Consider the following 14,622-nt stretch of genomic DNA (forward strand, 5'->3'; position numbering starts at 1 on the left):
GATGTGCACCAGCCAAATAGCTGGTGCAGATCCAAGTAGCCCCATAGGGTAGGCTGGAGAAAAACATGGGCTAAGGGAAAAAATATCCTCTTACTCTGAGGTGACCTCCAGCTCACTTCAATCCTGCATTGGATACAGTGCAGGCCATGCAGCCTGGCTGTATTGGTGCAGGGTTAGGATTGCGCTTTTAGTAGAAATACATGGACAAAAACAGATGAATTTTTCTCCACTGGTTGAGTTTATTTCCAGCTCAGCTCTGATGAGCTGTCAAATCAATGTTCAGATTGACATGAAAATAACTGGTAGCATAAAGGCTAAATGTCACTATTGTCACTCATTAGGCATAATTCAGTGAACTAATTATCTTACTCCATACTTAAATCATTTGTTTCAAAATGCTGTGGGAACCACAGATCTTCCAGACTTTTTTCCCCTCCAAGATTCCTCCACAATGTAGTTCTTCAGCTGAAAGCAGATCTCTTCACAGAATCAAATGGATAGCTCGAAATTCAAACTGAAAAGATTGTTGAACTCAGTAACCCATTATGGTGAGAACTTGAATAACTTCAGGCTTTTTAGCATCGAGCCCCGTGTCTCTCACTCTGTCAGAAGCAGTCTCCACTGATTATGTTGACAGTAGCACGAGGCGGCAAAGGCGAAGAGCGGGAGGTCTGCATGTAGTTTTCCAAGATTTTAAGGAGCATCTGCCTGCCTCTGAGGCATCAGGAATGTCTTGAGCAAGAAATAAAACCTGTGTGTGTGTGTGTGTGTGTGTGTGTGTGTGTGTGTGTGTGTGTGTGTGTGTGTGTGTGTAAAACTTTTTCGCAAAGTGGTAAGAAATGCTTCTAAACAACAACAATCTTTCAAATGCAATGGATGTACGTATCTTATTTCAAAAAATCACATCCTGATGCAACCACCTGATACTGAAAGTAAAAGCCTTCCTCATGCACATACACACATGTGTCAAGGAAGTGTGACACATTTTCACACTTGTGAAAGATGCTCATTTTATTAAGATGCTCATTTTAGGTAAGATGCTCATTTTATTAAGGCTGAAAAAATCTTTCGTTAAGTTGTTAAATCTTAATTGCTAATATGAATCTTGCCAGGTCCTTTAGACACCAGCAAGGGCTTTTTCGCAAGGGCTTGTTTCTTTTGTTGCATCAGAAGCCACTTTTGACATGTTGCCAGATTTTGTAAGAAAATTGTTAACTGGCATGTGGGACTATTATTAGGATAAAGTGCTAAGAAGCCCTTATTACATGCACATAACTTCTCACATGATTCTTTGAATCATGACCCAAGAGTATAATTTTCCATAGGCAGAATCTAAGTGGGTCAGAAGGAACTTAGCTTTTTATACTGGTCACGGATACAGTTGTGCTTTAAGGATGACCTTTTGTTTTTGGGATTTAAATCCTTTCTTTAGATATCCATAAAAGAGGCTCTGTGCATTATCTTGTATAAAGAAGTCTAATCATAGCCTTCACTATGTATTGTTCTGTATGGTAATGGGGAATGTGTTTTGTCAAATATCACTCCAGCACCATCATTTACCCAAAGTATATCATAAATAAGACCAGTATGCCTTAAATAATAATGCTGAGGCATTAGTAGTACGTTTTGTGTCTATCATGCTTTTATTTTCCATGGCCTATTCTTTGTAATCCTTCAGAAAACCAGCATTCCATTCACAACCTGCAATATGTTACATAGTTCTAGAATGTAGGAATGTCCTTTAACATGGAACACAATATATGTCTCAAAGCTTCCTAATTAAAAGCTGCTTCAGTTCTTAAATCAATCCTACAATGTTGTGTTGTATTGCAAATCTTTAGGAGTTATTTCTGATGGAACTACATATATCAGAGTACCAGAGAAGAGGATTTACTTCCATGATTACTACTGTCTTCAATCTTCAGCTGAACACATTACCTTGAACCCTACTTGGTCATGCATGCAGCAATGTAAAAAAGTTCTTTAGACTGTTCTGCCACTCTTAGCATTGACCTTCACACCCCTAAGAATGCAATTTTGCTTCTGAATGGGGTACATCAAACAAGAATAGGCATTACAAACAAGAGATAATAGATGAGGAAAGATGCATACATTTGTGCAAGTATCATTGGCCGATATAATTTTTTAATATTTATTGTTCATTTGTGCTTGATTAATTTATTCCAAGTGTAGTCCTATTTCCAGTGACATAACTTGAAAAACATGTACCCTTAAGCTGGTTAGAATCTTCAGAGACAGGATTTGTGTTCTTTTAATAACCGTATGATCTAGGCAAAACTAAGCATATTTAACCGCATTGGCTTCCGTCAGTTGTTGTGAGTTAAATGTGCTTAATGCTGGCTAGAATGCATGCTGAGTTGCTAGCCCTCAGGGCTGTATTTACAATATATCCTTGGCTTTCAGAACAGTTATGAACATATTCAGGGACCAGAATGATAACTTAGCAGCCTAGAAAAACTATTAACCCCTACTAATTGGGTAAGAGGTACTTTTTCAAGTGGGTGCTCCTTTTTTTAGCAGGGGGAGAGTAACTGGCCCACCTCACCCCAGCACTGTCTGTTCTAGTGGCTGTCTGCTGGTATTCATTTGCATCTTTTTAGATTGTGAGCCCTTTTGGGACAGGGAGCCATTTAGTTATTTGATTTTTCTCTGTAAACCGCTTTGTGAACTTTTAGCTGAAAAGCGGTATATAAATACTGTTAATAATAATGTTAATAATATTTCCATGTTCCTGCATAACCCAATCTTGTTTAGGTGAATGGCAATGCGTCTTTCCTGTTTCGTATTGGGCAGAGAGATGGAAATAGCTATGTTGAATGCTGGTGATGCTGTATGGCATATCCGCTTCCTCTGGGAGCTGGCCACAGCCTTGACTCCATGGACCTGTGATGATGTCATCACTGAACAACCCCAGAAGACAAGATGCCAGCACCTCACCAGTTGGCAGCAATGCTTCAGAAGGCAAGGGTGTGGAAGTGGGAAGATGCAAAAGGGAAAACTGAGGAGAAGGGAGGCAAGAGAGAGAAGAAGGATGAGAACAGTTTGGAGGTCGAAAATAGGAGAAGCCAAGAGAGGAAAGTATCTGAAAGCTCAAAGACAGTCATAGGAGTCAGGAGGGGAAAGGAGAGCTGGGGGGAGGGGAGGGGAGAAGGATGGACTGCAAGCGAGTGTGGCACAGTGGGAGGCAAGTAGTGGAAAAGGGGGAAAGGACCAAGGGCAAAGAAGCAGACATCCTGGTGGGAGGGTCCTGAAAAAGGAGAGAGCAAGAAGTCACAAGGGGGAAGCTGGCAAAGGCTCAAGGAGGGAGGCCAGGGCAGGGGGGCTCCAGGCAAAGAGAAGCTTCCCAGCCTGATCTTATACCAGAAAAGATGATCTGGGGGAGGTGGGCAACTCTCTGACCTGCGTCGCTCAGTAACAAAAGGGGATTGTTGCAGACTGGTCCTGAGGCCACCCCCTTCTTGTATGCCCCCTCAAATAAACAACATGTGAGCGCAATGGCCTGGTGTAAAGTGTGTGATGAAGAGTCATCCCTGAAAATGTTTCCCTGTTCATACAATGTGGACGTTCCTCCTTTGGCAGGAGGCAGAGGAGGTGGGGCATCTATAGACACAAAGGCCAAAACTGGCTCTGTTCCTTTATACCAGCTGTTTTCCGCCACTGTGCTGTGGCACACTGGTGTGTCATGAATGATCTGCAGGTGTGCTGCGGGAGTTTGGGGGTGGGGTGGGTCATATATTCGCAGGGCTACTGGGGGATGTAATCCCACAGTTGGCAGTGTGGTGCGCCTTGTCAGTTGTCAAAAAACTGATGGTTTCCCTTGACAATTTTAATGCCTTATCAGGGCGCCATAAGATTTTAAAAAGTTGAAAATTGCTACTTTATACGAAATCTGGAATTTCCTGTTAAGCTTGGAAACCTATAATACACTGTTGTTTTTTTTAAAAGAAAATATATCTTTATTTAGGTTTATTGCATGTACCTGCTTTACTAACTACAGTATATATTCTGTAGGGAAAATGCATGCATCCTTCCCAATTATGAATACGTGAAACGAACTAGGTGCTTTACTCTCAGCTAGTTAAACATGGTTGCAGATGTTCTTTAAAAAATAGAATGAAAAGGTCAGGACTGGCAAAAGAATTTCACTGTAGTCAGAGCTTTAAAACTGACTGATTGTTCAATGTTTCTTTAAAAAAAAAAAACCCTCCACTTTGCCTCCTGTTCCCATGATTCTTTTTTCACAGGCAGGAATGGCATCCCCTGAGAATCCTGAGCAACTGATAATTGCCCTGGAACCAGAGGCCGCATCAATCTACTGCCGGAAACTCCGCCTTCATCAGATGATCGACCTCAGCAGCAAAGGGCCCATCAATGGTTATAATCCGAGTGAGAGTATTGGCACAGGCTTTACCCCAGGTACCAGATACCTAGCAGGCTGTGGTTCAATTCTAGCTCTTCTACCGTCATTTCTTGTCAGAGTCTTTTGCCCCCAGATATCTTCAGAACTTGCTGGCATGACTGAAGAGGGATTTACACAATCCGTTTAATCTGAATTAGGGCTCAATCCTAACCCCTTATGTAAGTGCTTTCCAGCACTGGCATAGCGGTACCAATGGGACGTGTGCTGCATCCTTCAGTTGGGTGTCACTCACGGAGGCCTCCTCAAATAAGGGAATGTTTGTTCCCTTACCTCAGAGCTGCATTGTCCTTATGTCAGTGCTGGAAAGCACTGGCATGAGGGGTTAGGATTGCGCCCTTAGTTCTCGTATGATGTGTGATAACAATCCTGTTCATACAATCAGGCTTTAAAAAATGTGGACTAATTTGCAGTCTGCGGAATATGTGTAGTTTATTGGATCTTTCTAAACGATAGGATCAAATGTGGGAATGACCAAATTGAAACAAAAGAGATTAATTTAAATTTGATGATCAGGACATTCTTCACACTGGGTAGGGAGAGAATAAAGACAGAAGAACAGCCTTTCCCTACCTTTTATCCATCCTGATTTTGTGAATAAAAGATGATTAAGGTTGCAATCCTATACACACTTACCTGGGAAAAAGTCTCATTAAACTCAGTGAGGCTTACTTCTGAGTAGACGTGCCTAGGATTGCGCTGTATAGCATCTTTAGCGTAACTAACAGCACAATCCTAGGCATGTCTAGTCAAAACTAACAGCTTAATCCCATTGGGTTTATCAACTGGCAGAAACTAGCAGTCCACCAGCAGATACTGCCTTATAGCAGTCTTAAACTGCACAACTGCACAAGAGTTGTGGCTTATTTTATAGATTGATTGAACAGAATATAATTGAACGGAAGCACAGAAATAGTAAGGATATTCACAGACTCCCTCAACCAGAACATAGAAAACCCCGCGCAGCAGAAAATATGAGCATGGTGTCATTGTTCGCAAGGTAGACTAGTATTGCGAAATAATCCAGTAACTTGAGCCTCTGTCAACACTGTTGAAATCTGTTTAATCATAACCTTTTAATTGTCATCTCTAGCAACTGGGATGCTTCACTGAGTACATGTGCCTTCAGCAAATAACTTTACTCCACTAAGTATTTATGTAATCTGCAGGGGAAAAACCCTCTTCACAAGTTGCCATGAGACCAAATGCATTCAAGACTGTGAAGCACTTTGCAAAATTAAAACTGGTCTTGAGTGATACATAGTAATGCTGTATACATCTACAGTCGGTTCTCTTTATATGTGAATTCACTCTTTTGTGAGTGGGAGAATTGCTACCTTCTCTCATTTTCCACGCCTGTTCTCATCATCTACTATGCAGAGACCTTCTGGAGGCTGCGGGGACCTTCAGAATAGTGCCTGTGACCAGCACGGACCCCTTTAAAATGGCCTATAGAAGCTTCTGCCAATCATTTTAAAGGGGTCTGTGTTGGTTGTGGGGGCCATTCTGAAGGTCTCTGCAGCATTCAGAGATATTTTGGCACTTTCTTCTGTACTCTGTTCGCTTCCGGAAGGTCTGCTGAATTCTTCTCATGGTGCCCCTTCCCCCCATACCCCTTTGTACCTAACCCCATTGATCCCATAGGATCGATGAATCATTATCTGTGAATTCGCTATCCACTAGAGTTTCCAGGAACCTAATCCTAGTGAATAAAGAGAGCAGACGGTATTGAGAATTAGGTTTTTTGCAGTTGACCTTACAGTGCCTTAACTGTACAGTTGACCTTACAGTGCCTTTCAAAGGAAAGACCCATGGGAAACATAAGTTGTAAACATTGTTAGCTAACCAAAAATGTGTGGATGCTATTATAAACCCTGTGTGTTATAATTCTGATTTTTAGCTCTCCAAACATAAATATTTTTCAGTATGAACAGTCCACTCCCATTCATTTCAGTGGGGCTTCACAAGAGAGCAGTGTGGTGGATGGTGCCCATTACAGTCATATCCCATTGAATGTGCCTTTATTTTTTCTCAGCATCTCTACTGCTTTTATACTGCTGGCTTGAGATCTAAATGAGAGCAACATTTGATATGATTTCATTTTTCTCTCTGTGTGTAGATTTATGTGTCAATTATATGTGCAGTTTTATTATTCAGCATTTTCTTAGCAAAACTCAGAGCATCTGAGAACTCAACTTCATTTGTATTAAATAATGGAAAAAGTGCTTCTGGATTATATTGTTACTACAATACATTGATCTTGATTTATCATGAATGATAAGAAAATCCTTCCAGTTATTCATTTAAGAAATTTCTGGACCAGACACATTCCATATGTACAGTAACAGTTAGCTCCATAGTGATAATGACAATAACTGAAGTGTTCAGAGATGGAGACCATTTCAGAGGTTTTCCTTAAAGGCATTTTCAGGAACTGTCCTTCCTTTTGAACAGCAATGGCATTTGTGTTTGCCACAGCAAAGTGATCACCTAAAATTACTTTGTAAACACCTCAACCTAATACTACCCATTCTTAATACAAATGAATTAAAACATGTGTCCTGATTCTCTGTCAATTATGCCCTCTGCTGGCAGAAGTATAGTTACAACCCAAAATGATCTCAATATAAATTCCATTTTGTTAATGCAAAATTAAAAGCTTTCAGCCTCTGGCACTGCCATCTTTGGAATCCATTCATTGTAAGAATTAAAAGAATGTCTCCAAGTGGGGGGCATGGCTTTTATCTCCAAAGTATTTAGAATATTGAATAGTCTGCTAGAACTTAACAAAATGATAACTAGCCAGCCTTCTTGCATTCGCTTCCTGCAACATACGCTTTCAGCTTGTTCATGCTTTCTTATACTTAAGTCATTTTCTCTCTGTCATCCACTAGCTAAAGAACATATACGGCGTAACCGGCAGAGCCGCACCTTTTTGGTGGAAAATGTCATAGGAGAGATCTGGTCCGAGTTGGAGGAAGGTAGTGTCCTTTCCGGAATGACCTTTGCTCTTGCTGGTTTTATACTGCCAGTGACAATGTGTTCTGTACAAAATTGCTTAGTGTTTTTAAGTCACTCGGGAGCACTTTTAGTAGCCGAAAGGCACATGTGTCCTTTTTGTGGCCCCTTCAGTCTGAAAGTTGCGTGCTGTTAATAAAATACACCACAGAAAACAGTGTGGTGTGAGAAATGCAGGTACGCATTTTAAGGCAGCCTTGCAAATTCATATTCAAACCCAATTTCTATTCTTCTTCTTCCTCCTTATCACATAGGACTTGTTTCTTCCCCCCTTCCCTGCCCCCTCCTAAGCTATGTAGAAGCAAAAATAATCTACCTGTTTGAGGCTAGAAGAGAGAAAAAGAAAGCATGTGTAGACCTCAGAGTGCCACATTCTGCTTCATCAGCTGGGAACTGCCTTATGGTGCTATCCCAACCCTAGCTTTGAGGCTGGAACCTGGAATAGCGTCATGGCTGTGATCATGGGCGGCAGTGGCAGCAAGAGGGGACAAAGAGAGAAAGAAGGGTTGGGTGCTGTTTGCATTTTGTGATTCACCAAGGACTAATTAATTGCTGGAGGTTTAAAGTATGAATAAGAGCTTCACATTTTCAAAAAGAGCCTTATAGACCAACTTGTCTTGATCCAGCTCACACTCTTGATTCTGTCCACTTTAAAAACAAGTTGTAGTGTTTGTGGGTGACACACACCATTCTGTTTCTCACTCTGCACATTTTTCCAGTGTCTATGCTTACAGCTGTTAACATGCTGCACTGCAAATCTTATTCCCATTATCAACCTCTGCATGTTTTTTAGATAGCAAACTACGAGTAGCAGGCAATTTCATTAGACAAGGTGTTCATGCATCTTGTTAGTGTCTGTAAAAAGCTTAAGCATTTGATTTGACACTAATACAGGCTGTGCCTTGTTGTTACTCTCATATTAACAGGTGACCGGTACATAGTTGTTGACAGTGGAGGAGGGACAGTTGATGTCACTGTCCACCAGATCAGATTACCTGAAGGACACTTGAAGGAACTCTATAAGGCTACTGGTAAAATTGCATTGTTCACTCTTACCATTTGTAGAATCTTGCATTTCACATGACTGTGCTGTTATCGAAGCAATGGTGAGCCTTCCCACCTGCATTGTGGGATCACCAGCTACCTGCTGAGGCAGGAACAGGGGTGGGTGAGGGAAGAATGAGGCATTGACGGGGCAGGAGTAGGATGAACAGGGCAGAAATGGGGCAAGGGGAGGGTGGATCAGGTCCAGGAAGGAGTTGGTTTGGCATCTGCAGTGACCACCAAATTCTAGCCCTATCTGGATCCATTCCCATGGTGTGGGTCCATGCAGACCTGTGCCTGCTAATTTGTTAACACAGGTCTGAGTAGATCTCTCCTTGCAGCAGAGGCTTACCTCTATTCCCTTACCTGGGGGAGACCTTTGCGACTTCCTCCCCTTTTTGCCTTTTTGGTGCTGCTGCATCGGCAGGGTGGGGAATGGATAGGATTGGGATCTTAGGCAAGTAAATGGAGCTAGTTCAAAAAAGTGAGGAAGAAAAACCCTTTCATCTGCCTCTCCTTATGAAGTTGTTCCTTCCCTGACCTGTGACTAATGAAGTAATATCTAGTAGAACCCCTGGATAATCAGAGTAAGAAACCATCTTTCAGTCTAGGATAATTCACATCTTCATAGGTGTAATTATTGAACATATTATTTGTACTCAAAACCTGGCAAATACATCTATTATACGTCACTTATAATATACTCATAAGTACAATTCTTCAGCAGAAAAGTCCTTTTTGGGCATTATTCTTCCCATTCAGTGCACATGTGGAGATGGGTGCACATTGACTAGATATGACCCACACTGGCATGTTCCTGGGCCAGCCCCCACCCCAATTCAATGCTGGTCTTCTGATAGTACTAAATATGGGGAGAATTTCTTGCCATGATTTAGAACCTTGGCCAAATCCCACTGAATGGAACACTCCACAGTATGTATCTTTAGAATTGTATAACCTTAATTGTCTCTAAGTTTTCCTGTACCATGTGAAATGTGCTTTTCTGTATAATTTCTTTATGCATATTGCAGTGCCTATACAATATATTGTGTTTCTGTTACAGGTGGGCCACATGGTTCCTTAGGTGTGGACTACGAATTTGAAAAACTCCTGTGTAAGATATTTGGAGAAGATTTTATTGAACAATTTAAAATCAAGCGTCCTGCTGCCTGGGTTGATCTGATGATAGCATTTGAATCGCGCAAGAGGGCAGCGGCCCCAGACCGGACGAATCCACTCAACATCACTCTTCCTTTCTCATTCATTGACTACTACAAGAAATTCCGAGGTCACAGTGTCGAACACGCTTTAAGGAAAAGCAAGTAGGTGGGAGGTCCAAAGAATCCAGAGGTTTTAGATGGTGCACAGTGCCAGAGAGAAAGGCATAATTTGTTTGTGAAATGGGGGAAAAAAATTACTTTTCACAATATGTGAGTGTGGAAATTTCCATGGAAGTACTAAGAAGTCATATGTTCCCCTCAGGGAAATCTGGTGCTTTTCCCCACCCTCAGATCATGTCAGAATCACACATAGTCACACCCTGGCTGTATTTGTAGGGTGGGTTCAAGCCACCAGAAATGCACCATCAGGGTCATGTTTCCACCCATTCACTCATCTGGATTTTTTTCTGTCAACCAACAGCTCTCATGCTGAGTTACCTGAGGAGAGAGAAGGCCAGTGCCTTGAACAACCTCCACGCTTCTCTCCCTCTCTCATGGCACAGTCCTATACTTACCCTGTGCCACTGCAGTAACCACTGCACCAGCGCATGCTGTTGCAAACATGCTGTAAATCATGTTGCAATGGAACAGGAGTGTCCGTTGGAAAGATCTGTGCCATCCTGCCATCACCAGTGTAAGGAGGAATATGTGCCAGAGCAGGCAAGAGCTGCTCCAAGCATTGCAGGAGTGGGGAAGTTCAGGGGAAGGCAGGGAAGGGAGTAATGGGGTAGGGAGGGATGGGATGGATGGACCAGGTCCCAGGAGGATGCAGGTTCAAGTATTCCGATTGTACAGGCTGGGTCTTTCCCCAGGGCAAGGGGATAAATGCCCCCTTACTTGGAAGAGACTTCCAGCCTGCTCACTTCCAGCACAGGATGCAGCGCAACCACGCTGGCCCTGCTGCATTGGTGCTAACTAGAATTGGGCTGCCCAACAGATATCCCTGTACAGTCACACACATGCTCAAGCCTTTTTGGGGTAGTATGCTTACATATATATCAGGCAAGTTGTTAAAGGTTCTTTTTATTCAAATGAAGGGAAACTTTTTATGGGGGATTAAAATGGAACAAGGCCAAAAAAATAAAAAATAAACAACCAATCACATTCTATACTTGAGATCAAGTGGCAAAGCTCAAAATAAAATCAAAACAGATTGAGTGTTTCTCATGGGGCCAGAGCAGCTGCTGGAGTCTCATCGGGGTAAAGAAACATTGAAACGTTGCTGGCCCCAATGGGCCTCCTTGGATCTGTGCCTGCAACCTAGCAAACACAGAACCAAGGAGGCCCATGTTGGGCTTCATGGCTCTGGAGGGGGCATACGATTCAGCAGCATGCCCCCAGACCCGATTTGCCTTCTGCCCAGTAACACCCCCTTCCCATCTTTCTCCCACCCTCCTCTATATCCTCTGCCCTAAAAAGCCTACCCACTGCCCAGTAGGGGTACAGAGGGACCCCATATTCCCGGATCCCATATTTACACTTACCTGTGGATCAGGTACCTGCAGAGCCACCATGCACCCCCTCTGAAGGTGAGAGGAGCTGCATTCCTCTTGTCTCCGGAGGGTCTTCTGAGTCCCACAGAGGCTGTGTGCATTTGCCTGCAGCCTCTGCCAGACTCAAAATGACTGAAACAAGGTAAAAAAAATCGCTTCTGGTTTTACCAAAAAAGCTGGAAGTGATTTTTTTTTACCTTCTTTCAATCATTCTGAGCCCAACAGCATTTTTACAACACCCAGCCCTAGCAGTGGAGCTGGAGGACCAGCACTGTGACCAATAGGATCAGGCTTTAAGATTTCCCTGGGTTAAAGCATCCACTTACAATTCACTGACACAGGAGAGAACGTTCTTCCTAACTAGAGCTTTTGTCTTGGCTGGCATTTTGCAAAGCCTAACTTGCATCTTGCTATCTGTCTTAACCGAGCTGGACAATTTTCTTTTATCTCATTTTAGGGAGATAAATCCCTAGCTCTGATAGGCTGGTTTAAAATTAACAGATGTTCACATTTCCACTCCCAAGTCAGGTGAGTGAATGGAACCAATGACCAGGTGTGAGCTAAGAAATATTCCACTGATCATGAATTTGTATACTCTTCATCATGGCTTTAGTTAATGTAAACAACCTCAAATCAGTGGTGTTTCATAAACAGGATAAAAATAGCTTATGAAGTGATCCTTTTACATCAGTTAGAAGTGGGGGGGGGGGGGAAACAAATGACCTAGATGTAACCAAGTTGTAGCTTGTTCAAAGTGAAGCACTAACAAAATTCAGTGTTGCTACCATTTCCTTGATTTGAAGTAGTAATTATTTTATTGTATATATTAAGTAACGTGGAAACAAATGGGTGGTCAGGGATGGGAGTGGCCAACAATTAAAGTGCACTGGCAAGTCCTGTTCACTCACCAATGTATTCCTGAAACCCCCTGCCCTCCATGCATTGTCTGTCTTCATAGACAAACACTATATCATGGAGAGACAAACACTCCCCCTAACTGGAAATATTTGATTCCCAGTTTTCCCATTCACAGAAGGAATCTCTCCCAGGGTCAGTGATAGAAGGGAACAGGACTGGTGTTTCCCCTCTACTCCATGCTCATCTCCCTGTGGAGCCAAGTGTCTGATCAGGGCTCAAGTCTGTATCAATTTACTGTTCCTCTCAGAACTTCATACGTTTTTATTTTTCTTCGATATCTGTAGTCAAACTACATGTGATGCATAGTTCTGTGATTCTTTTTCCTACACATGCAGACACATTTGTGCTGCCATTTGATGTGAAAGATAATGGGTGCAGCAGGGCAGGAGGAGAGTTTTAAGCCTTACACCTTGAGCCATTCTTTCACTGGAAATTCCTACTTTTCTTCCCCCATCCCCATAAAGAAAATGATACAAGTACCCATATTTTTTTTCTTGGGGAAAGTAAACGTAGTTGCAGGCAGGAACTGTTAAGAAGCAGTTCACTCCCCGCCCCTCCAGCTTTCCACTTCAAATTCCAGCCTCAGCTGGAAAATGACAAAGTAGTAAATGTGTCATTCTTCCCCATCATAGTTATTACTGTACATGAATATGCTGTATTATTATCACCATAGAGTGCAGTCATGGACAAAGAAGGTAGCAGCACAAATTCAAACTCAGCACACATTGATTTAAGGACATAAAATAAATATTTTTTAATAAAAAGGAACCTATTGGTCTGGACATGTATCAGACAGTTTCAGGGGAATGTTTACTTGCTTAAAAAAATAAAAGGCCTCATACATTTTCCAAGGAGAGCTGTGCCACATCTGTGTTCTCGAAAGCACATCCTGGTAGTACTTAATGCATCTCAAAGAGGAGGTCTTAGCTTTAAAACAGATGTTAGTTTAAAAGCGAACTTTCTTCTTGCAGTGTGGATTTTGTGAAATGGTCCTCTCAAGGAATGCTGAGGATGAGTCCAGATGCAATGAACGCCCTCTTCAAACCCACCATTGACCAAATCACACAGCATCTCAGTACGTATCATGTTGAATTTCTGAGACAATTTTTGCTTAATTAAACATTAAACATTCAAGGAGTTTTCTCTATATAGTATAGTAATCCAGGAATTGTTTTCCCAGTGAATATCCTGAGATAATTTCTCCTGTGTGGCATTCAACCTGTCCTCAAACCACAGCAGCTGATACACGAGTCACTAAGTGTGCAGTCCTAATCTGTGACTGTGCAAGCACAGTGGCTGGTATGATGAAAAGGGCACAGGAAAGCCCCCTTCTTTGGGCAAAACACTGCTTGTAGTTCTCTACATCCAAACTACTGTCAGTGTCTGGATATATGGCATCTGCTTTATGTTATGATAACTGTATGTTTGTAGAGTCAGAACTTGGGAAATTGGTGGATGGTCTTCCCAATATTAAAATTCCTCCTAATTACATCTCTCGATTAAGTGATGCTTAATTTATCAGTCATAGAATGTGAGATTTGGAAGGGGACTTCGAGGAAGGGGACTTCTGGTCCAACTACCTGCTCAGCACCTTTTAAACAACATATTGGTTAAATATGTTAAATAACATACTATTAAATACTTTTACATAATACAAAAACCTCAACCTAGATGACTTTGTAGACAGAGCAGGACAAGTACAATCATTTACTTTTATTAAGGTGCAAGTTCTCATTATGAGAAGGAAAGGCCATCTCTCTCATTTCTTATTATGACAACATCATAGAACCAAAATAGCCTAAAAAAAGAAAAATATGTGTGCCCAGTCTCTGAGCCCTACCAATTAAAACTGGCCCCTACCTATTAATTAACTAGGGTATTAGGTGATTAACTTACCAATTAAACCGATTACCGCTTGCAGCCCTAATGTCAAATCCTACAATTATTTCATTCTGTGAACAGCCAGAGTGGGAAGAAATATTTGAGATGTCAAGCACGATTTTAGTCAGCAGACGTTCAATAACATCCTAGGATTGAAGGGTATCAGGCCCATTTCAATTTCTTCATGCTTTCATCCTGTGTATGATTGATTTAAAAGGTGCATATTTCATTTTCACTTATGAAGCTATATTGGCAACCCATCCCAACTCACACTGAAACAGGCAGGCCACCTGGTCTGCCCTGTATCCAGCATGGGTTTGAGGCTGGCTGCCACACAACTTGAAGCAAGGGGGAATTCATTCTCCTTACCCCGTGTCGCACGGCGTTCTCCTTACCCCATGCGGCTACTTGGATCTGTATCGCATAAAGAGGTGCCACAGACCCGAGTGACGTGGCGTAAGGCCAAACTGCTTGGGAGGGGGTTAGGATCCGGCCTAAGTGTCAGATTCTAGTCTCGTCCCCCTCCTCCTCCCACTGGTCCACCTGCTGCCCACCCTGGAACACCTTTCTTCTGCCCTCCCCAATGCTGGCCACCCTTGGCCAGCATAAT

The 14,622-nt window shown here is 42.3% G+C and overlaps 1 protein-coding gene across 2 annotated transcripts in view; it reads left to right on the forward strand.

Annotated features, from left to right (window-relative positions):
- The window catches only part of HSPA12A (heat shock protein family A (Hsp70) member 12A), a 65,590-nt gene that overhangs the window by 47,082 nt on the left and 3,886 nt on the right, over positions 1-14,622 (forward strand). For both annotated transcript variants that reach the window (XM_066620189.1, XM_066620190.1), the window contains exons 7-11: positions 4,266-4,437; positions 7,333-7,419; positions 8,383-8,487; positions 9,564-9,822; positions 13,103-13,206. In XM_066620189.1, the coding sequence (XP_066476286.1) occupies positions 4,266-4,437; positions 7,333-7,419; positions 8,383-8,487; positions 9,564-9,822; positions 13,103-13,206 (727 nt within the window). The remainder of the gene's footprint in view (positions 1-4,265; positions 4,438-7,332; positions 7,420-8,382; positions 8,488-9,563; positions 9,823-13,102; positions 13,207-14,622) is intronic.

This window comes from Tiliqua scincoides, chromosome 3 (assembly GCF_035046505.1).
Source record: "Tiliqua scincoides isolate rTilSci1 chromosome 3, rTilSci1.hap2, whole genome shotgun sequence".
NCBI classification, from domain to species: Eukaryota; Metazoa; Chordata; class Lepidosauria; order Squamata; family Scincidae; genus Tiliqua; species Tiliqua scincoides.